The sequence below is a fragment of the Marmota marmota genome, unplaced genomic scaffold (genome assembly GCF_001458135.2).
Source record: "Marmota marmota marmota unplaced genomic scaffold, marMar, whole genome shotgun sequence".
Taxonomy (NCBI): domain Eukaryota; kingdom Metazoa; phylum Chordata; class Mammalia; order Rodentia; family Sciuridae; genus Marmota; species Marmota marmota.
Genome location: NW_026000082.1, coordinates 43,449,827 through 43,474,503, shown reverse-complemented (window position 1 = coordinate 43,474,503; position 24,677 = coordinate 43,449,827). Strand labels below are relative to the sequence as shown.

At 58.2% G+C, this 24,677-nt stretch overlaps 1 protein-coding gene across 8 annotated transcripts in view; it reads left to right on the top strand.

Moving 5' to 3' along the window:
* The window catches only part of Kazn (kazrin, periplakin interacting protein), a 122,450-nt gene that overhangs the window by 85,900 nt on the left and 11,873 nt on the right, over positions 1 to 24,677 (top strand). For 6 of the 8 annotated variants that reach the window (XM_048816287.1, XM_015485678.2, XM_048816286.1 and 3 more), the window contains 4 exons: positions 305 to 428; positions 17,835 to 18,040; positions 18,519 to 18,637; positions 23,098 to 23,329. In XM_048816287.1, coding sequence (XP_048672244.1) covers positions 305 to 428; positions 17,835 to 18,040; positions 18,519 to 18,637; positions 23,098 to 23,329 — 681 coding nt within the window. Of the gene's footprint in view, positions 1 to 304; positions 543 to 17,834; positions 18,041 to 18,518; positions 18,638 to 23,097; positions 23,330 to 24,677 lie in introns of those variants that run through there. The other 2 variants (XR_007352247.1, XM_048816291.1) reach the window with 2 other exon arrangements.

Below are 24,677 nucleotides of genomic sequence, written 5' to 3'. Positions count from 1 at the left end.
AGAACAATACAACCAACGGCAGCTCCTGATTTATTAAATGCCGTCCTCGATTTAGGGGTGCCCTGGAGACAATCCTGGGTGGGTCATATTGTCCCCAGGAGGTTCCAAAAGGCCCAAGCTTGCTCAGTGGGTGAGGCGCAGACACTGTCATTCTGGTCCGCGAGCCCAGCTTCTGACCTGCCCTTGTCCAGGCCCTGCCCCTGCCCCTGCCCCCGACCCTGACCCTGACCGCTGGCCTGAGCAGTGCCCACGGGCTAAGCCTCTCTCTGATCTTCTCCCTCTCCCTCTCCCCCGGGTCCCCCAGTCACTAGAGGATCTTGAAGACCAAAAACGGAAAAAGAAGAAAGAGAAGATGGGATTCGGCTCCATCTCGCGCGTCTTCGCCCGGGGGAAGCAGCGGAAGTCCCTCGACCCCGGCCTCTTTGATGGTACCGCCCCTGATTATTACATAGAGGAGGACGCGGACTGGTGATGCCCGCCGGGCGCCGGGCTGTCTGTGCGTGTGGACGTGCGGGCGGGGGGTGCGCCGCGGGCGCAGTGCGCAGCGCGGTGCTGCGGCCGGGCCTCCCGCGCCTCTGTAATTGATGTACATACCGCAAACCGTGTGTGACCCTGTCAGCTGTCGTCTCCGGAGCGAGGCAGTCGTGTTTGTTAATCTGTTTTTGTTTTTGTTTTTTTCCATGTTGGTTTGTTCTTTGGTTTTATTTTTTCCTTCGGTTCGTGGGTTTCCCTCCCTTTCTCCTCCCCTCCTTTTTAATGAAACTTGAAAACTTGAAGGATTGCTATGTATTTGTAAATAACACGACTATTGTGCACTCCGTGCTTGTACATGTCGCTGTCCTAACCACCGCTCCGGAGCCCGTCTCCCCGAGGGTGTGGTCTGTGTCCTTGTCCCCTCCCCTGACCCCCCGTGTCCACGTGCAGGACCAGACCCTGTCCTCGGGGTGCGCCCAAGTCACTTTAGCCACAGAATGCCATCGTCGTCAGGGTAAGGTCGCTCTCCGTCAAGGCCCGCGAGCCCGGGCGCCTTGGCCAGGGGCTCGGGGGTCCGGTGGGCCCTTTTTAATGGCCTGCCTGTTTTTAAATTGCGTTGCGTTTCTTTCTTTATGGAAAAAAAAAGAAAAAGAAAAGGAAATCGTTTCGTTTAATTTATTTGCACAAATGCAGAAGACAGAATATTCTATCTAAATTATTACGTAAATATTGGGGTGTATATTTTTCCACGGGGCGGGGCGGGCGGGGGTCTCTTGACTTGTCTGTTCTCTGTTCATGCTGCTGCCAAGCCACCAGCCGGTCCAGGTAGGGTGCAGGTGGCTAGGCCCAGGACCACCCGGTTCCAGCTTGCTATTCCTCCTCTGTCTCTCCCCTCTCCTGGCTGCATGCAGGGCCTGGGCCGCCTCCTCCTCTCAGCTTCCCCTCAGCCTCCCCTCTGTGTATTTATCTGAGTACAGAACACGGCCTCACGAGCTGTCACGATCCCCTTCTCTTGGGCCTGTCTTTTGAGAGAGGGTGAAGCCAGGGAGAGACAGCCCGGGGCTCGTCCCCAGGGTCAACCAAAGGGACCCTGGGCCTGCGTGGGTTCCCCAAGGGGCCCCTGCAGCACCTGCTCCTCCCAGGCTGTGTCTCTCGCCCTGAGTATAGACCAGGCAGGTGGAGGGTAGGGGGGACCCTTGCCCTCAGGGAGGGCTGTCGGGGACATGGTGTCCAGCCGTGAGCCCTCTGCCCTGCCCTTTCCTGTTGGTCCCTAACAGCCACACTTAGGATCTCTGGGGATTCCTAAGACTCAGTCTCCGGCTTGCCTGACCCCCCCCTCCCAGGCGTGGAGGGCTGGCAGGAGCACCCGCCTGTCTGGGGAGCAGCACTGGCCACAGCAAGGTGTCACCAGCCAAGGGGACTCCGCTGTGGGTTCCAATGGGGGGTGGGGAACATGGGCACTTGCAGCCAGGCCTACCCCGCTCTGGAAGTCCACCTCTCCACTCCCTTGCCCTGGCCCCTGGCCCTCCACCTTCATGACTAACAGCTGGGTCACTGTGCAGACCCCGTAATGACGCTTCTGCTAACAGTAACGTTTCAGCTCTTAGAAAGCAGCAGGGAGGTTCTCAAATGCTGGAGCATCTGGAATGGACGGGGCATTTTGTCCAGAGTCTCTAAAACCACCCGAGAAGCCCCCAGTCAGTCGGCTTCCCCTTGCCCTCCGACCCCGGCCAGGCGTGGGGAGAGGTGGGCACCGCGCCCCTGGGCTCCTGCTGCCCTCGTTGGCTAAGCTGTTGACCGAGCCCAGTGGGAGGGAGAGCGGCTGGAGCTGGCATCATAGAGGGATTTTAGAGAGTATTTTCCCCATGATTTTTTTGTTGTTGTTATTGTTGATTTCTATGCTTTTCCAAACCTTTACTTACAAGAACATCAGATTGCGAACTCCTGGTCATGATTTAGTAGTTCCTTTTCATTTCAGTTTTTGTAAATTAGGAGATAATTCTAAGAGTTACTAAGGATGATTTATTTAAGAGAACTACGTCAAATAGCGAATGAGTTATGGGCTACATTAGATGAAAATGAGCTTTCCCGTGGGAAAGGTTCTCCGAGGCATGGATGCAAATATAAAATATTAAAAAAAAATCTAAATAAAGCTTATTTTAAAATATGATCGAATTCTATGTTATTTGAGTGCTTCTATGTTGCTCCGGGTGGGAGGCTGTGCCCCACTGGGGAGGCCCAACCCAGCCCGACCTTCTCCTTGGAACTCCAGGGCTGGGTCCTGGCGGGGGACGGGGAGGGGCCGAGGAAAGCTGGCTGGACTCTGGGCCCGCGGAGGGGCCGAGCCCGGGTGACCTCCCAGGGACACCTTGCCTTGCCGCCTGCCTGTAACTTGGAGGAGCGGTCGGCACCCAGGGCCGCCCCGTGGTCCTGAGGAACACCTCCGTGCCCAGCACCCTCAGCTTTCATCCGCTTCCTCCCATCCCAGGCCCAGAGAGGGAGCCTGCGACCCTGGGGCATGTTAACTTGCTGCGGGTCCCAGTGGGCCTCTGCACCGTCCCAGGTCCCCCCTCACTGGGGACTGAGAGTAGCTTAAGGGCAAGTGAGAGGCCACGGGACTTCCTCGATTGCTTTCTGAGCCCCATGAGGTCCCCAGGTCTCCCCCCTGAGAGACCCCACTGTGTCTCAGGAAGGGGCCACCTGATAACCCAAACCCTGAGTACAGCCAGGGCCCTCAACCTCCACCTCCCACCTGGAAAAAAAATACATTCTCCCCGCAATAAGACGGATGGGGTCCGGGGCGTTAGCGCCTGCCATCCTGCTGGGAGAAAGCGCGGAGCTATCTAAGACACAAGCTAAGACTTCCCACTCTACGAGGCCTCAGATGGCCATCACCAGACAGAGTTGGCATGCGAGGATTAAACTTGTTCAATCCTGAAACTTACCCACCGACTCCCAGGGGGAAACTTGGGCCCAGAGAGGAAAGGCTTGGCCGGGGCCCTGGGTTCCAACCTACAATCCTGGGGCCCTCTCAGGAACAGGGCCTCTCCTCATCCCGATCTTAGTAGCCGTACTCAAAAGCCGCTGTACCTCCCCTATGCATCTTTTTTGTCAATGCTGGGGATCAAACCCAGGGCCTTGTGCCTGCTCGGGAAGGCTACCACTGGGCTGTGTCCCATCTCCAAAGAGATCTTGCTGTAAACAGTCCAGCTCGCAGTGATGTCTGTTAGTCAGAAACTAGAGTAGGGCTGTCAGAGCATCCAGGCCAGTGTCCAGCTGCCCAGCCTGTGCACTGCACTACTCTAGAAGGTTCCATTCTCCCCTGAGTTGCGCAGTGTATGGCCTACAGGGCTGTCCTCGGTGGTTCTTCCGAGTGCTGTCCCACCTGTGCCAGCAGACTCCAACCGGTGTGACCGACAACAGTAACAACAATAATAATATCTAACACTTATTAAGCATTTCCCATAGGCCAGGCTCTGTGCTGTGCATTCTCCCTGATTAACTCAGTTAACCCTCCCACAGGCTTGTTAATCAGTGAGAAAAGCCCACCCTGCCCTGCCCTCCTCTCCCTGGCCAGATGGCCGCAGCAGGGTGACACCATGTGCCTGCCTTGGAGGTGCGCCTGCACCAGAGCTGTGGTCCTGAGGGCGCAGGCCCTCCCACCCCTCACCACCCACCACCTGGTGAGCTTGTGGCCAGGAGCTGCTCCTGTTTTCTCAGCCCCAAAGAGGAAGAGAGTAGAATAAATAGTAGGTTTGCAAACTGTGTTCCGTGGAACCCCAAGGGGTTCCCTCGGAATGGCTTCAGTGTTGCCGTAGCTCACGCTGCAGACCACCTCCAGCCGGAAGGAAGCCCCACGCTGGACTTCTGTGTAGGAGTCCATTTGAAGGGTCCCCTGATAGACCCTTCAAAAAAGAGAAAAAGGAAGTTTGAGAACCACCATAGATGGGTAGTTGTCCCCCTGACCCCTCCTGGGGTTTGGGGACAGAGACTCCCGGCCCCTCCACATCCACTGACTCAGGGGTCCCGGGCTGAGGCCTGCCCAGGATCTGGGCATGTATTCAACAAATCCCCCACACAGGCTCAGTCTCAGGAGGTGACATGGGCCGAGGCCAAGGTGGCAGCACTGTGCCCCTGTGCCATCAGCAGGCCTGAGACCAGACTGCAGGCTACTGCGCCATGTCTCACGGGGCCAGGGCAGAGTGGGCCACACCGTGGGGACAGCCCCGTGGCAATGTGACTTTTAAAATACCTGTGAGTCCTCTCTGGGAAACTTTCACTTTAACAAATCAGACACCCCCCACACTCCTGGGACAAAGGGCTCTGAAGCCACGTCAGGTGGGAGCCCCGTGGGTGAGGCCCAACGTGCCCTCGTCCCCCACCTCCCAAAGACTCCCTGGGGCACCTATTCACTGATTCATTTTGTAAAAGGACAGACCCGTGTCTTTGCATGACAAATAAGGCCCTGTAAACAAACCCGACTTAGAGGTTTGCAGGGTAGAAGTTATTAAAACATCAAAGTCATGGCTGTAAAGTGTCACTTTGCAGAAAATTTGAGGGTGTCCGTCTAGGGTGGCAGCAGGGTGTGGAGATTTCAGGCCAAAGCCACACTCACATGGCATCCTGAGGCCCAGTTCCCAGGAGCAGGGCCAATATGCAGCCCTCTGCCCGGTGGCCATGCCCGCTGTCCCCCCACAGCCACAGAGGACCCCCCGCCAGCCCCGTGAGCACTCATCTTTAGGCAACAGCAGCAGCAGCTGAGCCCTTGCCCACTCTTCCTGGGTGCAGCGGGACTTCCGCTCAGCAGCAGGTGCCCCGGGGAGCCTTGCCACACTGCCAGGCGGAGTTGGAGCCCAGGAAGTGCCCTGCTGGCCTGACACCTCCCTGAATTTCAGGGTTGGGAAACCCCTGGTTGCTTTCTAGTGTGTCACCCGTAAGTGGCCGTTCCTTGCATGAGGAAGGAAGCCTGTGAAGTTGCACGCCACAGCCCCAGAATCCTCCAGGCTACAGGGACGTGCCTCGTGCAATCCTTGGGGACCCATCCAGGGACCCTTGCAGCCCACCAGTGGGTTCCAGGCCACGCCCACGCTGTTCCTCCCAGCTCTGACCCTGCATGCGATTTCCAGCAGATTCTGTAACCTGTAAGCCTTGGTGTCCTCGGCTGTCAAATGGGTCAGTAGCCCCCACCTCACAGAGACTCAAATGTGAAGGCTCCGTGAGTTTCAGAGACCAGAAGGGCCACCCGGTGACCTGTGGTCCTGTGGCTTGTGACATGTTTTAACGGGATGTTTTTGGGGAAAAGTGTGGAAGCAGCTTGATGTACCTGGAACCTGAAGTGACTCAATGAAGACTTGTCCCTGGGGGAATCGGGCCTTGGGTTGTGTGAGCCTCAGACCCCTCCCACTGCCGTGCCAGGGCTGCGAGCCCCTGTCCCTGGTCCCAGCTCAGCTCTGGGGTTGCTGTGGAGGAGAACCGGGCTTCTCTGCCTTGGAACAGGGAGTTTGAGACCTGTGACCTGAAGCCATCAGCCCGGCATCTCTGTCCCTCTAGAATCCAGGTAGAAGCAGGCTCCCTGCTGTGGTTACCTAGGGACCTTTGGACCGAGGGAGGCAGCCGGGTGCCAGGGCCTGAAGCAGAACCTCCCCCCCCAGCCCCTGGGAGTGGAGTCCTTATGAGGAGATGTGCCCAAGGCCAAGGCCAGACCAGGCGGGCAGTGCTGAGGCCTGCTCCACTCCCCTCCCAACAACACAGAGGAACAGACCAAGGCACAGAGAGGTGACTCCTTGTCCAAGGTCACACAGCCAGGAAGAGGCAACACCAGGCTCATCCCCGCTGTCTGGAGACAGCGTTCATGTCCTTGGTGTCCACAACAGTCTCTGACCAACCACGGTCCCAAGTTCCCCTCAGGGTCAGCACGTCCACAGAGAGCTCCAGAAAGTCTCTCCAGCAGGATGGGACACAAGCCTTAAGCAGGCAACTCTTTGGGGCTCAGTTTCTCAACCCCAAAGAGGAAGAGAGTGGAGTAGTTAGGAAGTTTGCAAACTATGTTCTGTGGAACCCTGAGGGGTCCCTCACTGTGGCCACGGCTGCTGCAGACCACCTCCAGCCGGAAGCCCCCTGCTTCTCAGTTACACACTGGACTTCTGTGGAGGAATCCAGTTGAAGGGTCTCATGATAGACCCTTCAAAAAGGAGAAAAAGGGGGTTGGAGAACCACCGTAGACGGGTAGCTGTCAAACCTGCCCCTGCCTGGGGTTTGGGGACAGAGACTCCGGTCCCCCCACACCCGCTGACTCAGGAGGTCCCAGGCTGAGGCCTGGCGTCTGGTATAACAGACGTCCCTAGCAGGACTCAGTGACAGGGGGTGACATGGGGCAGAGGCCAAGGGGGCAGCACTGAGTCCCTGAGATGCAGTGTCAACCTGCCAAGGCCACCATAAGGAAGCCACCTTCTTGGGACAGCCCAGGGTCCTGCAGGGGGAGGAAATCCCAGGCCCCCACACACAGCTGCTGCAAGGGGCCTCTTCAGGCCTGCAGAGCAAAGGGGGGTGCAATGCATCGCCACCTCAAGCTGGCCTCAGAAGACCACAGCACCTCCTGTCCCTGTCCCTAGAGGTCAGAGTCACAGAGTCACAGAGAGGGTCCCCGACTTCCCTGGAGGTGCACAGCCGGGAGGTGGGGGCCAGGTGTCAAGGCTGGGTGAAGTCAGAGTTCTGTGTGTGACATCTGTCACCTCAGACTCCTGAAGTGTGGCCCATCTTCTGCTGAGCATCAGGTGGACCTGCCGGTCTTGGTCAGGAGCCTGTGGTACCCCATGGACACTGGACGGTGAGCCCCAAATTGGAAGTAAGCCTGCCTGAACCATGTTTGGGGGGCACTCAGGCTTGGATCAGTCAGACCCCTGTTCTAGGCTCCTGAGGAGACCTGGTCTTCCCACCCTTGAAGCCTGGGGAGCGCATCTGGCCCCTCCTGGCCTCCAGCCCTCTGACACTCTTTGGAAGCTCTGAGCTGCCTAATTGCTTGCCCTGGGACAGATCAGAGATGGCAGTCACACCCAGGTTGGCCCCGTGCCTGCACAGGGACAGCTTCCTTCCTTGTTAGGAGGCTGATATCCCTGGGGTGGCGTGGAGCCCAAGGTCTGGGGCACATGGGCCAGGGAGAGGAGCAGGCAGCCCTGACAGCTGTCACCGTAGGGGCTAGAGCCACAGAGATGGGGAAGAGAGTGTAGGAAGCCAGGGGACACTGAGGGTTTGTCCCCAGGTGGAGGGTTGGAGATAATAGGCCGGATCAGGGACTGCAGCTGGGCTGTGCGAGTCCAGCCCAGGTCCCTGTCTCTTCCTGCAGGGAGTGCCCAGCCGGCTCTGGCAGCTGAGCAGAACTGATCAAAACCAGCCCGCTGCAGGGAGGGGCTGGGGTGCGAGGGTTCCACCCTGAGGCAGTGCCAAGGGCCGTGTGACCCCCAGCCGTCACTCCGTCCCCTGAGCCTCCGTTTCCCCCTCTTTAAAATTAAGGTAAACCCTTCGCTGTTGCAGAGATGAAATCCCAAACAGAGAGAGGTGTCAAGGACATGCAGCCACTTGCCCAGGGCTGCGGGAGACCCGAGAGAGGAGGCCTGGGCTGGTGGGCAAAGCCAGGCTCCACACACTGACGGGCTCTCCTGAGCGCCACTTCCCTCCTCTGTCACTTGGGTCTTCCGGGGCCTTGAGTCAGCCTCGCAGGGAGGACACAGGGAGCTCAGGTCTTCAGCTGTCGGTCACCAGGCCAGGGTAGCGGTGAGGTTCAGGAGGCCTGGCAGAGAGGCTCAGGAGGCCTGGCGGTGTGCACTGGGATTACCTTGAACCTATGCAGTGCCAGGCGAGCTCTGACAGGCCCCAGGACAGAGTGCACAGTGAAGGACCGTCCCCCACCAGCTCTCCCCTGTGCCACACGCTAGGCGCTGAGGTGCCTCCTTTCAGCTGTGCTTCAAACGCAGCGGCAGACAGGCGGGTCAGTGACAGGCGGGTCAGTGGAGGGGCCCGTGGGGACCCTGGGAAAGAAGGGTGCCCCTGCCCAGTCCCAGCAAGCAGGCCCAGGCTAGGGGGGCAGCCTGGCGTGTCCAGAGCTCCTGGTTTTTCAAGAAGCCAAAATTGCAATGGGCTGTATCCGATTCTTTCATATTAACAACTGATGTGCGCTGGGGGAGGGAAACCCCACAGCAGGGTTGTCAGGACTCACGGCTCCGCCGCCCCATCTGGATTGTCCCCGAGGGTTGCTGTGTGCTGTCGGCCCAGTTCCCCTCTGCTCACCCACAGGCGCTCACCTGGGCCAAGCACCTCTTTCCAGTCCCTCGCCTTCGGCTGCTGGGTGCTGGGCAGCAAGGGGCCTGCCCTTGTCTCTGAGCCCAGATTGGAGGCATCCAACGTGACGGCCATCACGGGGCCACCGAAGGTCAGCGTTCACATTACAGAGCAGGAGCAGGGCTTAAATATGAGACTCAGCTGTTGGCTCTGAAAGTGCTGACGGGGTTCCCCTGCCGCCTCCCAAGGGCAGGAAGATCTGACCTTCGTGGGCTGCTGGGCAGAGCTGGTCTGAGCACTGAGGGCAGGGCAAGGCAGGGCACCATGTGGCGCTGAGAAGGACGGGCACCTCCCACGCTCACTGGCCCCTGGTGAGTGGAGGCCAGGAAGCTGCAGCACAGCTCAGTGCACAGGACAGTGTCCCCGCAGCAGAGAACGACCCAGCCCCACATGTCAGAGTGCGGCAGCAGAGACAGCTTGCCACAGGCAGAGGGGACAGGAGAGGTGGCGTGGCAGGCTGCCCAGGGGTGCAGGAGGCACAGCCGGGAGAAGATGGACCCGCTCCCTGCCCCGCCGCCCTGCTCCCTTCCTTTAACCAACCCCAGGCAGCAGGTGCCCGGGCCACTCATGCAGCTGCCCATCTCCTCCCGACCCAGGGACAGCCACTGGGGTGTAATTGTGCCACAGAAACCGGCAAATAAACGCTACAGACTCATGCACTTTGTAAAACACTGGCTCAGGGTCTTGCTAGGTACTAGAGATGGCGCGGGTAGGGTGAAAACAGGCCCAGCTGCTGCCCCTGTGGGCTGGACAGCGAGTGGGAGAGACAGATGTTCAAGTAAGGATCCGACTGGAATCCACCGCGGCTGGGAGAGGCGCTGTGCAGAGCGGTTCGTGAATGAATGAGCTGGTGGGAGCATGAGTGTGTGTGTGCGCGTGTGTGTGTGCGTGTGCGTGTGTGCGTGTGTGTGTGTGTGTTGGGGGCAGGGCCACCTACTCTAGTGACCAGGAGAGGACTCCCTGGAGCAGAGCCCGAAGGACTGTGAGCAGCAGCCTCCATTCAGGCCGAGAAGTAGGGTGGATTGGAGCCAGGTGTCGGGACACTGGGAAACGCAGGACCCCAGGGTGCCAGGCCACGGGGAGAGACCCGGGAAGGCAAGGTGGGCAGGGCTGGGCACACAGGGCCTGAGGAGGAGCCGGGACGTCACCAGGGTTGAGCAGAGGAGGTCCCCAGGCCGGGGTGCTTGGCTTGGTGTCTTAATGACCTTGGGCCCGAGGAGGATGGAATGGAAGGGCGGGTGAGGCAGGGTCAGAGGTGGCGATGACTCCAGGCGGGAGTCCAGGGACAGGAGGAGACTCCCAAGGGAGGGGATTCAGCCAGGAGCCTTGGACCCCTCGCCCGGCCTCACCACCCCCCACCTCAGCGGCAGCAGGGCCAGGTGCTTGGCCACCATTGGAGGTCTAGCCCAGGGGGCAGTGGCCGATCAGACGGGGACTGGACACATCTGCCACCTCCCTCCAGGGAAGCCTGTTTCTCTGCCACCCCGACCCAGGCACACAAATGTCACTTGGGACTGATGCTTCCCTGCCAAGCTCCAGGGGGCTCCACTTCTAGTCCCAAATTTTAACCCCAGAGAAGTAGGAGCCAAGTCAGTGGAGCTGAGGGCACCAGAAGGAGCCGTGGGAGCCCTGGGCATGGGTCACAGCTGCCATCTGGGGAAAGGCTCAAAGATTTATATATATAAACATAATGTTTGGCACCGGGGCTTGAACCTAGGGGTGCCTCAACCAGTGGGCACATCCCCAGCCCCACTGGGGATGAGAGAGAGAGAGAGAGAGAGAGAGAGGGTCTCCCTAGGTTGCTTAGGGCCTCCCGAAGGAAGGAAGGAAGGAAGGAAGGAAGGAAGGAAGGAAGGAAGGAAGGAAACCCTTGGTGCTAGACCACGCCTTGTTGTCCCTGTGGGCTGGACAGCGAGTGGGAGAGACAGATGTTTAAGTTAGGATCCACAGGTGTGGCCAGTGGTGCTCAGAGGTCACAGGCATGGGGACAAGGGTGCAGCATGCCACCTCCCAGGGCTGGGCCACCAGGAGTGGGGCTGACCCCCGCTCTCCGGGCAGGTGGGAGTCAGGCAGGTGAAGGAGCCAGCAGGTTCCCTCACCTCTAAGCTCCCCTGCGGGTGACATCCTGGTCCTAAGACCACTCAGGGAAGCCGACTGTGCTCGTCCTCTAAGGGCAGGTCCTGCCCACGACAGATGGGCCAAACACCCTCAGGAGCACCCTCCAGTCCTAGGATCTGCACCCGCCCCGTGGGGGGCCCGCGAACTTCCCATGACCCTGATAAAGTGGAGTGGGGGATGCTTCAGGCTCAGAGTAGCCCCTTGCTCCCTGTGACTGGATCCCGGGGCTGGGCCTGTGGGCCAAGGCTGACCTCATTCAGATGCAGATGTCAAGCTGTGGGGGGTGAGGAGGCACTGTCCTGGGGCAAAGGTGGAGGAAAGGGGTGAAGCAGAGGTTTCTCAAAGCCTCTGCCAGGTACCCAGGTCTGGCGCTTGGGCATCACGCTGCGTCCGCTCTGTCAGCCCAGGGCTCACCGCCACCAGAGCCGCCATCCTGCTGCCGTGCCCTTCACGCCAGCTGACCTTCACTCCAGCTGACCTGTCAGAGGCCCCAGCAGTTTAGTGAGAGTGGCCTGGGTGTCCCTGATTGTGGAATTAGTGCTCAGGTGCTTGGGTGTTTGGGAGATTGTCCTAAAAGACAGGCAGACGAGGAGAACCCCAAGACACAGGTGGGCACCCATGTCTACATCAACTCTGTCCCTATTCTAGGCCTTTGGATCATGTAAAGTCTGTCTCTGTCTCTCTGTCTCTCTGTCTCTCGTCAGTCTGTCTGTCTGTTTGAATCTCACTCTGACCCACGAGAAGGCTTCTAGCTCTGCAGCTCAGCAGGCAGGGCCAACAGCAATTTCCCAGGCTCAGAGAGCAAGTCCCCACTCCTACTCACCATCCCATCTCTTGCCAGGTAAGCAATCCTGGCCAGCATCCCCACGACAAAGCACTGAGTGTCACCATGTACCAGTTTGGGTAATAAAAACATAAACAGGCCTGTCTTCTGACCTAAGGGACTCACACTGGGGCAGGGTACCTTCCCATGGCAGCAGAGCAGCAGAATGTGCAGAGTGTGTATGTGTGGCGGAGATGGGGGGCGGGCAGGGGGCAGTGCCTGCGGCAAGAGGATGGCCACTTGGGGCATGGTGAGGAAGGCACACACCAAACTTTTTGGAACTATAAAATATAGTTGATAACATTTAGAAAATAAATAAATAAGTGCTTGGATGAATGAGTTAAAACAGTGGACTAAATAGCTGAAGAGAGAATTTATAAAATGGAAAACAGACCTAAGGAAATTGCATACCAAGAATGTGATGTAGAGAGATGAAGGAGAACTTTAAGCTGTCCAGTCAAATACAAAAGCCACTAGCCACATGTTGCTGTCTACATTTTTATTTAAATTAATTAAAATTTTTTAAAAAAGTAAAAATCAGTTCCTCTGTTGCACAGTCACATCACTGATACTCATAGCCATGCGTGACTAGCAGCTATCAGGTGAGACAGGGAAGATCAAGTCACATTTCCATCATCACAGAAAGCTCTGCTGGGAAACACTAGGCTAAAAGTAGCAAAGACAGAATTTTAAAATCCATCTAATGTTTAATTGGTTTCCCAAAGGGGAGCACAGAAAAAAAATGGAGAAGAGGTAATATTTTAAGAGACAATGGTTGAGCCGGGCACAGTGTGCACACCTGTAATCTGAGCAACTTGGGAGGCTGAGGCAGGAAGATCGTGAGTTCAAAACCAGCCTCAGGAACTTAGTGAGGCCCTGTCTCAAAATAAAACATAAAAAGGGCTGGTGATGTGGCTTAGTGGCTAAGTGTCCCTGGGTTCAATCCCTGGTACCAAAAAAAAGAAAAGAGAGAGAGAGAGAGAATATCCCATAGATGCAGGCAGAATTGATAAAAAGGAATTCACATCTAGCCTCACTGTCAGGACACTGGAGCACCAAAGACAAAGAGAAAATCTTAAGGGTAGCCAACTGAGAGTATAACAGTGAGATGGGCTTCTGTTTAGCAAGAGGAAGACAGGGGACTGTGGAGCAGCACCATCCAAGTGCTACAAGACAGTAACTGTCAACTCCAAATGGAGTCCCCAGCAAAACTCTTGAAGAAAAGGACAAAATAGAGACTGTTTTCAAACAGATGAAACTTGTAAGACTTTAGCAGTTAGGTACTTTTCATCAAAGAAGACTTTTAAAAATGATCTTCAGAAATAAGAAAAATGAGTTCAGAAGGAACAATCAGTTATGATCAGAGAAACCCGTAAACGTGGGTGAATTGTTTTAAGCAATGATTATCATAAAATAATCATGATGACAATATCCAAATTATGGAATTTTCTTAAAAGAACAGAATTAAAATACTGGACACAGTAGCATGTGGGTCAGCAGGAGGATGGGAATCACTCCTTTAAATAATTCTGACAGTTTAGGACAGGGCATTAAGATGATGATCAGCCCTAGGTTTCGGTAAGTTAAATAACGCATAGTAATTTTTAGGGGTGAGCATGAAGTCAGTGGTTCTAGAATTCAAGCCTGCCAGTCATCTGGAGGGCTGGTTAGACCGCTGGACGCCCTCCCCCACCACCCCCCCTTAGAACCTTGGCATGAAGGCCTAGAACTTTCTTCCCTACCAAGTTCCCAAGATTTGTTGCTACTGCTGGTCCAGGGACCACACTTTGAGAACCACTGCACTAAAAGCAGAAATAGTTTAACTCCATTCAATGGAGCAGGGGAAACAGAATGAGAAAAAGAACAGCTGAGAACCATCTTCAGTTCAGACCAGCCTGTCCGGGAGACCCAGTGCACTCACAGGTGTCATTTTAGATCTTCTGGTAGCCACATTAAAAAAGTAAGAAGAAACAGGTGCAATGAATCTTTTTTGTTGTTGTTGTTCTACTTAGTTGTACCTGACAGCAGAATGCATTTCCACTCATCGTACACAAATGGAGCACAACTTTTCAATGCTCTGTTCGTATGTGGTGTAGAGACGCACCATTTGTGCAATCGTACGTGTGCCTAGGGTAATGACGTCCATCTCATTCCACCATCTTTCCTACCCCATAACCCCTCCCTGCAACGAATCTTAATAATGTATTTCACTTACAACAATATCTCCCAAAGGCCGTTTCAATAAGTGATTGATGTAGAAATTATGAATGAGATACTTTATAATCTTCCCCACCCCCCGTGTGTTCAAAATCCAGGGTGTATTTGTACTTACACAAGGGCTCTGAGGACACAGCTCTAGCCCATAAGTGACAGAGAGATCACTTGCCCAGGATCCTCCGGCTGATAAGCCACAGACCTGAAGCCAGCAGGGCCTCTCCTCCCCCAGTGCCCACCTCTGAACCTCTAGGCTGGGGCCTTCTGTAGGGGCTTTTTGGTTGGGTTTGGTTTTTGCGATAGGTCAGTAGTCATTATTTCAGGTTTTGCAGGCCACACCCCTCTGCCACAACCACTCAGCGCGGCCACCACTATGGCATGAAACCTGCCTTAGGCAAAACTCTAAGTAGAAACCATGCAAAGGACTGGATTTAGGCTCAGGGTTGGAGTTTGCAGACCCCTGTGCTGGGCAGCACCGCTCTGCGGGCCCCGGAAGCCGTGCTATTATTAGCTGTACTTGGGTCACTAATATTTTGTGGCACATGTGCAGAACCCCTCGTCCCCAAGTCCCCACAGTCCTCCCGGTGTTTGGAAGGATCCAGAGCGGCCACCGCTCGGTGACACTTCCTCCGACTCTGCCAGGGGCTCCGCCAGCCTCTGACTCCCCAGCCCCGCCCCCAGCAGCCAGCCGTGAACATGAGCTATTCCCGCTGTGGGGACCGAGGGTCGGGGAATGACGGAATCCCAGGCACAGAAGCTGGCACCCTGATGCCTGCATTTGGGAAATTGTCCTTACGTAAGGGTTTACGACCCCAAAGACACTGTCCCCCAGTCCTCTGTTGCCCCGCTCCTGGGCTGGGCGGGGGTGCTGAGGGCCATCTATGGAGAAGGCCAAAAGTGGGGGCTGCAGGAGGTCAGCCCAGCCCCAGTGCTCCTGGCCCTGGACTCCGTGAGCCAGGGCCCAGTGAGTCCAGCTTGTTCCTAAGAGGCCGCCGCCCAGGCCGGGCTCAGAGCCACCCACACAGTCAGCACTCACTGCCCTTACCTGTCACCCCCACCCCTCCTCCCTCACCTCCCTTCACCACTCATCACCGGGTCTCCCCCAGCCTGCTTCCCCCTCCCCCTCTCTTTCCCTCCTCATCCCCCCACAGCCTGGCACTGGACCCCCACACACCACCTGGCCCCGGCTGGAGTGTAGCTGGGCAGAGGAGGACCAGGGTCCCCGCTAGGCTCCTGAGCAGAACTTGAGACACACTTTATCCCAGAAATGCATGGGGCCACTGCAGATGCTGGGTGTGTCCCCAATGTGCCCAAGCCCCAGGGAGGGGCCCCTGATTACCAGAGCCGCCATCTTGACCTAGGGCTCCTGTGGCTTCATATTCAGAGTTCAAAACATGCTGTCAACCCCGGAGGCAGATATTGTTATTTTACCCATTTTATAGATGAAGAAACTGAGGCTTTGTGAAGTTTGCCCAAAGCTCAGTTCTCTTCAGCCCCAAAGCCTGGTCCAAATGAAAACGACGAAGACCACGTCTTGCGACTCTGAGTGACCAGGTTCAGCCACCCTGCGTGTATCATTTCCCCAGAAGCCTGTAACAGATGTGGAAGGCCCCGCCGGGGTTCCCAAGGTCCAACCCTGTGGAACTTGCAGTCCTGGCCCTATTGGAGGGACTTCCCTGCAAGCCACGCCAGCACCAGCAAGAGGGGCCCTGGGCCTGGCAGCCCGTCAGAGCCCTGGGCCCAGGGGCGGCGGCTGTTGCGGCCACATCACGGGGACACACATACGGCAACAAGACTGCCCAGAGCTCTGTGCCCCTCTCCATCTCCCAGGCTGGAAAGAGGCCTCCAACCACCCAGGAAGGGAATCCAATAAGGCCGGCCGTGGCCTCTCAGCCCCTGTGTGCCCCAGCAGCCCGGGGTGGAGGAGGGAGGCAGAGAGCAGCACTGGGCTGTTCACGGTGGGGAGACCGAGGCACGAGGCCCTGGGAGGAAGCAGCCCGGGGAGATGGGCTCCCAGATGCTCGTGAGGTCACTTGTGGGCACGGTGGCTTTCAAAGTCCCTCGAGGAGTATGAATCAGGGAGGGAAGGCGCTGGGGAAGGGCCGTAAAACCTGGGAGAGGCTTCTAGACTGTGGGCTTTTCTGGATTTCAAACAACACAGCTTGATCATCCCTATTCCCCAAATCCAAACTATTCCCAGATCCGACCTGTGTTGAGTGCCCAGGTCATGCCACAGATGGAAAATTCCACCCGGTGAAACTTTGTTCCATGCACAGAGTTATGCAGAACATTGTATGAAATCACCTCAGTCCCTGTGCATAGGGTGCACGTGGAATGGGACTGAGGGTCACCTTTAGACCTGTGTCCAGCCCCAGGGCCTCTCATTATGTACGTGCAAGATTCCAAAGTCAAAATCCCAAACACACGGCTCCCAACGTTTCAGATGAGGGATACTCAGCCCTTCCCCGATTGTTGCAAAAAAAAACTTGGAGAACAGAAAATTAGGCGTGTGCTCACAGACCCTCCCAACACGTGTGTGAACTCACACACGCTCGTACTTGGGCACAATTACCCATCCTGCCTCCAGAGACCGACTCCACATGGTCCACCGGGAACTAGGGACACATGTATACATACGGGAGCATAATTATGGCGCCTGCAAGTTTTTCCCTTTTCACTTGGAAACAGAAGATGAGCGTTTTCCCACGTCAAAAACATCCTTCCATTACGGACTTTTAAATTAACTGCATTGATTGTGTGAGTTCCAACACGAATGTGCATCATTCATTCAAACGAACCTTCATCAATAACCAAGTCACTGCTTCCTGGCTTTTAATCTTTCCATATTTTTTCATAGTCAGACTATGCACGTTTATTATGGAACTTTGATAATAACAAAGGAATAGTGGGCAGAAAAAGCCTGTTCTCCCCAGCACCCGGTAGCTCGCCCTGAACACGGGTGTGCCTTAGGGACTCACAGTTTCAACTGTGCCCTGTTTGTTCTGATGAATAAGCATTTTTACATCATTATAATGATTTATGATACAGCATGTTGGGCAGGGGTATTTCTAATCAGGGTTGTGTTTTTAATGTTTGTTATTTCTCCAGGTGTCGAATCTGTCCCACCCCTTTTTTAAGCCTATTTTAGAGAGATTTCTTAATGGATTGGGTCCATCTGACCTCCTGCACCTTACGTAGTTACCGGGTGTGGTCCCAGCAGATAGATTGCAGAGCGGGGCTGGGATGTTGATGGAGGGACTTATTTCTTTTCCTCTCCGTGAGCGTCCGTGAGCACCACTCCAGACACTGGCGTGAGCATGTTCAGGGGTGGAGCCCGGTCACATTTCTTCCCAGAAAGTAAATCACCCCGTTGCCCAAAGATAACGGCCGCCGTGTTGTTTACAATAGAGAAAAATTGGAAACAGCCCCTGTGCCCATCCATAGGAAGCAGGTACAATCAATGACAGGGGACCCTTCCAGTGAGTCCCCGGCCGTCCCAAGGTGCTGCAGGTGTCTGTTGAGAGGGAAGGCTGTTCTGCCCCGTGTGAGTGACAGCATCAGTGCTAGCGTGTGTGTCTGCGTGGGGGGGAGGGACGTCTGTGTCTCCCAAAGAATGTGGAGCTCAGCGGTCACAGCTGCTGCCTCCGGGTGGCAGGGAGGTCCCCACTCCTTTCTGAAACCAGTTCATCATTTTTCTCGTTTTCTTTGGAGGGGGCCGAGATGACTTTTCTCATGGGGGAGAGATGGCAGGCACAAACCGACCAAAGCCATTTTGATATTGAAGACCAGAGAGGCGTGGGGAAGAGAGGCCTGCCCAGCCGGTCCCTGTGGCCCTGTCCCCAGCATGGCTGCGTGTGCTTGTGTGTTGCAGACTCCGACAGCCAGTGCAGCCCCACGCGGCAGAGCCTCAGCCTGTCGGAGGGCGAGGAGCAGGTGGACCGGCTGCAGCAGGTGGAGCTGGTCAGGAGCACGCCCATGTCCCACTGGAAGGCGGGCGCCGTCCAGGCCTGGCTGGAGGTGGTCATGGCCATGCCCATGTACGTCAAGGCCTGCGCAGAGAACGTCAAGAGCGGGAAGGTAGGCGGCTCTGGCCCACCGTGGCCCGGCCCACGCCCTCCCACCGCTTTCCCCTGTGCGGTCAGGGGCAGGGCCAGTCCAGGGGCGGCCACTGCATGCTGGGACGTCGGGGTCCCTGCGAGGTCAGTGTCTCCCTTGCAAAACACAGTCTTTGGGGACCTCAGCCACTTCACTTTTAAAATGGGGCCAATCTTCCTTGCCTGGTGGGAGGGAGGTGGGACTGGCTGGAGGGAGCGACCCAAGCCTGTGGTGGCGACTCTCATGATGGGCAGCAGCCAGGGCAGGTTGCAGGGAGACTTTGGTGCCCGACTGCCAGGGGAGGCCAGCAGGGGGACAAGGGGCGGGGCCCTCGCCAACAGACCCCTGCGTGTGGCCCCAACCAGCAGCAAGCAGGGCCGGGGACATCCCGGGTGCTCAGGACAGTCCCTGCTCCCCGCCCTGCCCCTCCCCGGTGCTCAGTGCCCCCTCCCGGGAGCAGGTGCTGCTGAGCCTGAGTGACGAGGACCTGGAGCTGGGCCTGGGCGTGTGCAGCTCCCTGCACCGGCGCAAGCTCCGCCTGGCCATCGAGGACTACCGCGACGCGGAGGCGGGCAGGAGGTGAGTGGCGCTCGGGAGGGGCGGTCCGTCCACTCGGCCTCAGCACACAGCCGCGGGGCATCGGGGCTCCCTGAGCTGCCCCAGGCAGGGTGTCGGGGTGTGACCGAGAGGCCCAGCCACACCCCGGTCACTGCGCAGAGATGGACATGCAAGGAAGGTGGTGCCCGCTCCCCAAGGACCCAGGACACCCCACTGCAGCGCAGGGTCCCGGTACTCTCCGCTTCCCCTCCTGCAGCTAGACCTCGGCTCTCACCACTGTGAAGTGAGGACAGCTCCGTCCTCCCGTTCCAGGGCCGGGGACAGCACAGGGAGGTCACCCCCCAGAGGAGGAGGCGCTGGGGGGGGGCTGGCCGCCCCTCCCATCAGGTGTCTTCCCTGGAGCCCACCTGCCCTCCCTGCTCACCTGCCCGGCATCCTGTTCCCTCTCTCCTGAGGGGCCCTTCGCTGACCCGGCAGCACCAGGGAGAAGGGAAGGACCCCCCGTGGGTCTCAGCCTGCGGAGGGGAGGACCGGGCTTTAAATGTGACACTTTCTGTTTTGCATAATTATCTCCTTCACTGGGCCCCATCATTTTTGTGCAGTTAATCAGTCAAACCTGGTGGCGTGTGCTGTTATTTGCAGAAGCAGCTTCAGGATCAAAGGGAGAGGGGCTGGGGGTGGAGAATCCGGCCGGTCTGCAAACAGGAAAACCAGGTCCTGTGTGTCCAGGAGCGGGGTCCTTGGCCTGCGGGATTCTGAGGTGGCGGGACATGCCGAGACCGGATCAGAATCTAGGGCGGCCACTCTCAGCAAGCATCCAGAAGGCTGGTGGCCCGTCCTACAGGCCAGGGCTGGGGCTGAGGCAAGAGGGCAGGGTGACCCGTAGGACCAGGGGTGCCCCCCACGGGGTTCCCCTCCTGAGCTCCTGAGGGTCCCAGGCCTTCCTCGCTCACCACCCGCCTCCCGCCCAGTTCCATCTCTCCGGAGCCCTCCCGCCCCACCCACACCCCACAGAGTCCGTCAATGTGGCCTGTGTCCACTACCCAGGCAGGGTGGCCTGCTTCAGCCCTGGAGGACGCGGGGAGTCCAGCCGCCCAGGTTCCCATGAAACACGGCCGCCTTAGCCGGAGCTGAGTCTCCAGTGGCCAGTGTTGGACAGCAGAGGTTGTTCCTCACGTTCTGGCTCTGCTGAGGCCTCTTCCTGGTGACGGACGAGGTGGCCTCACACAGCCAGGAAGAGGAGACCCAGAGGCAGAGGAGGGCGGGGGAGGGAGAGAGCAACTGCTCACCTGGGCCTCACATGACCCTGACCATCTCCCAAAGGCCTGACCTCCAAATCCCAGCACACTGAAGGTCACAGAGGACAAACATCTGTCATCTATGAGTCCAAACAGTCCTGACCTGAGGATGTCCAGGAACCCACAGTCTGACGTGAACCAGAGCCGAGCAGACTGGCCCCGGGTCCGCCAGCCACAACACAGGGCACCCGGGCCTCCCTGAGACAGACCTTATTGTGGTTTCCCATCCCCGTGGAAATCGAGCCTGTCCCGAACTGGCCTTGTGACCTCACCTCCTCTGGGACTCAGGTTCCCCACCTGTGAAAGGAAATGGGTGAATTAGGACAGTGGTTTTTAAACCTTTGAGGATCTCGGCCCCTTGGAGAATCTATTAAGAGCCCTCGGGGCCTTCCCCAGAGGAAACGTATGCGACCTTAACTTAACTTTGCTTTCCAAAAAACCTCTTTTCACCCACAAAACTTTTAGGAGCTCATGGACTATGGGATTAGAACCCCAAATAAGGTCACCTCTGAGAACATTTCCACCTGGGACTTCCTGTGTGGGCATGATATTACCCTCTCTGGGCCCAGTTTCCCAAAATAGTGACAATGAAACCCTTCGACCCCTTACCAATCCATCACCTGAAACTCTATGAATGCAGTTCTATTTACCCATCAATCATCAGACGGACATTCATACCCCATTGTGAAGACGGAAACAGCCCTGCGTTTTTTGCATTGAGTAAGGACCCAGACTGTGTCCCTCCTGTGCCTGGCCTTGGGTTCCAGGGTCTAATCTGGCCCTGGCTCAGGGAGGAGGTGGTGACAAATTCTATAAAGTGTCAGAATCACTTTCTGAGCTTTGCTGTTTGGTTGACTCGGGCTCTTACAATAGCTCCACCCAGCAGCTGGGAGAATGTCACCAGCTGAGGCCCCGTGGGGACAACTTTATGAAAAGAGGACCATCTGAAGGGCAGGGGCACATTAATTGTCAGTGTGGGGGTGGACGTTGCTGAGGATGAATGGGCCTCTCTGGAGCAGGTAGGGAGAGGCCCCTCCCCGCCCGCCACCCCAGCCCCCGCACCATCGAGCAGCTGGGCAAACCCTTGCTTCAGGAAGGAGAGGAGGCCACTCCGTTTCCATGGGTGACAACCTGGCCCAACGGCATCCAGTTTAGAGCCGCGAAGCCTGGGCCCGGGAAGGCCTCTCTGTGAGAGCCAGGCTGGCCCTGGAGGGTGGAGGGTCTGCCCGGCCTCCTCTTCCCACAGGGCTCCAGAGCCCCACCTGGCAGCGGCCTCCGGGTGGACTGGAGCCCACACACCATGCCCAGCCCTGCCCAGTCACACCGTGGGCTGCAACCAACACCGGCAGGCGTGAAGCCCAAGTTAGGCGGGACTCGGCGGGGTCCTGCCCTGCAGGAGCTGACGGCCTTGGGGGGTAGCAGACTGGGCCAGCAGAGGGCAGACACGAGGCTGGGAACTTGGGTGGGGCGTGGTGGGGCCCGGAGAGGCCTCACCCAGCCATGAGTCCCGGGGGCCAGCAGGGTCAGCAGAAGTCGGCCAAGAGGGCAGGGGTGACACAGGCCCAGAGGAGCCCAGGGGCCCTGGGAGGCCAGGTCCTCAGGGAGGTGGAGGGAGGCCGCCTGCCCGAGTGGCCCCGATCCAGGCTCACTGCTCTGCAGAGACACGGCCCCTCGCGGGACTTCTCCCTGGGGGCGGGCAGCAGGGAAAGCTGGTGGCCAGACCCATGATGCGTGACGAGTGCCCTGGACGGCAGTAGAAACAGGACAGCAGGATTTGGGGGGTGACTTCAGACAGTGAGCGGGGGACAGAGCCCATCTCACAGGGCTGGAAGGAGCGAGCTGGGAGGTCAGCAAGTGCCGTGTGGGCAGTACCCGGAGGCCACTCAGAGGACCCTGGTTGTGTTGCCATGAGGACAGCCACCAGGGTGTTAGGCCTGGAGCCACACGTCCAGTTGATGCTGTCACAGGGCCAGCTGTGGCCACAGGGACGGGGAAAAGCAGGGGTGCCAAGGCTGGGAAAGCAGGGAGGGGACGATGACCGCGGACCCGGGAAATCAGCAGGAAGTCGGGGGTGGGGGACAGGCAGGCGAGGAGGGGCTGCTGGCCTGGGGCCTCACCTGTGTGGTGCCTGTGACTGGGAGAGGAGCCCATGGATGCCATCAGAGTCCTGGGGAGGACTCACCCAGAGAGGAGAGCACCCAGACTGGGTGCTCAGGAGACCCGCCCCAGGTCCTGGCGGGAAGAAGGCAGGACAGAGAGGGGCCACCTGCAGCTGGCAGGCAGCCTGACCCGCTTCCTGGGCAGGACACTGTGCCTCTGTAAGCCACCACCACTTTCCCTGGCACTCGGCCTCCCTCCGTGTCCCCTGGGCTCCCTGGCTCCTGCCTGGCAGCCCTGGTCCTTAACCGGTCCCTGCAGGTGGGACCCGCAGACCTCATTCCTTCTGCGAGGCTGCCACCATGTGGCGGGCAGAGGGATGACAGCCAGGAGCGCCCCACGGCCCACCAGCCTGAGACCCACTGGAAGCATTAGTTGTGGACCTACTGTGTGTGGCCCTGAGGTTTATTCTGTGGGGGACACGGAGAAGCCTGACCTATGGCAGAGAGGTGGCAGGAGAGAGGGAGTTCTTGAATAAGAAAAACACACAGCACCTCTGTGTGGCTCTGGGAAGAAGGAAGGACGGTGGCACCTTCCTCACACCAGAGCCGCCCAGGACCAGGACCTGTGTGGCGCACCGGGAGAGGACACTCTGTGAGGGCCACCTCAGGGCTTTTCATGGTCTCCAAACAGGAGAACAGACCAGAGTGTCATCAAGGGGGCCAGGGCAGAGGGGACTTGCCTTGGGTGGGCCACACGAGGCTCTGGGGTCTCGGGACTCTGCAGAGTCCCCGAGAAGCAAAAGTGGCCCAGGCGTGGGAGCTCCCCGAGGCACTGCTTCCTGCTGCGTCCCTCTGCCCGCTGTCAGGGTCCCTGTCACGCACGGTACATAGGACGGGTCCCCTCCATCCCTAGTCCTCGGGCCTCCACTGGCCCCTGTCCTGGTCCTTAACCCTTGACCCCGCCCCTTCCTGTCCTCCTCTCTCACTCCGTCCCTGTCCTCCCTGCCCGCCTCCGCTCCTCCTCCCGCTGGCCTCGGGGCCTGACGCCTGCCCTCCGCCCTCTCTCGGGCTGTCCCCTCACCAGCCTGTCGAAAGCCGCCGACCTGGACCATCACTGGGTGGCCAAGGCCTGGCTGAAGGACATCGGCCTGTCCCAGTACTCCCAGGCCTTCCAGAACCACCTGGTGGACGGGCGGATGCTGCCCTCCCTCGTGAAGCGGGACCTGGAGAAGCACCTGAGCGTGTCCAAGAAGTTCCACCAGGTCAGCATCCTGCTGGGCATCGAGCTGCTCTACCAAGTGAACTTCAGCAGGGAGGTGAGCCCCCCGCAGCCCCGCCTTCTCCTGAGTGTCCACTGTCTGGCTACCCGTTGGCGCCCGGCCTCGCTCCCTCCATCCATCCACCCATCCTCCCACCCATCCTCCCATCTAACCTCCCATGAAACCTCCCATCTAACCTCCCATCCATCCCCCCATCCATCCTCCCATCCATCCCCCCATCCATCCCCCCATCCAAACTCCCATCCATCCTCCCATCCATCCCGATCCGACCTCCATCCATGCCATGCCACTCCATCCNCCATCCATCCTCCCATCCATCCCCCATCCATCCTCCCATCCATCCCCCCATCCATCCCCCCATCCATCCTCCCATCCAAACTCCCATCTATCCTCCCGACAACTGCTTATTTGGCTGGATTAGGGGAAATGGGGACCCTCACCCTCAGAGAGCCCACTGCTCCTGCGGGACACCCACAAAGAGGCCAGGGATGGCCACACTGAGGGACACTGACCCTGGGAGAGAAGCCGGGGCATTTATGAAAACCCAGAGAAGGAGCCTCCAGGGGTCAGGAAGGGCTTCCAGAGAGCGTGAGGCTCAAGGAGGAGCTCGAGAGACCCAGGGCGGATAACAGGAGGGAAGAACGCAGCAGAGGGACAGCAGGCCAGAGGACAGAGGCCCGGTCTGCGGCAGCGCAGGAGCCGAGTCCTGCGTGGGCGTGAGGAGGGCAATGACCAGGGCCTGTGCACACTGTAGAGTCTGGACTGTGCGTCAGTGACTTCACCCCAAGGGCCTCTGCACTGACCCCCAGAGGCAGAGACCCCTGGCTGCTGGGTCAGGGCCCAGATGGCTTTTCTGAAGGCAATACCAGAACACAAGCTGTCCAGGGTCTGCAGAGAGGGGCAGAGAGGGGACTGTCCAACCCTCCCACTCCTCCCACAGCCTCTGCAGGGGACATGAGAACACGGGCCCTGGTCTCTGGGAGCCCCAGTGACAGGGTGATAGTGTGACAAGGTCAGTCGTGACAGTGATGGGTAGAAGAGGACACAGAGGGTCAGGGGAGCTGGTCAGGGCACACGGGGGAGGGTCTGCAGTTGGGCAGCCCCAGTGAGGGAGCGTCCCCATGGGAGAAGGTTGACCAGGAGTCCGTCCCCCAGGGGACCTCTGAGGGGCAGCAGGCCGACCCTCTGCAGGCCCTCATGGGTGGCGTTTGATGCTGTGCCATTCACCACCCAGAGGCCAGGCAGGTCCCCTGCGCCCACGGGAAAGACCACACAGATATTCACTGGGCCCTGGGGGCAGGGCAGCGGGGACGCGGATCAGAACCCGCAGCCGTGGCCTCGCTGCCCCGCACCCCGGGGAGCCACAGGACGGCCTGGTGGGGCA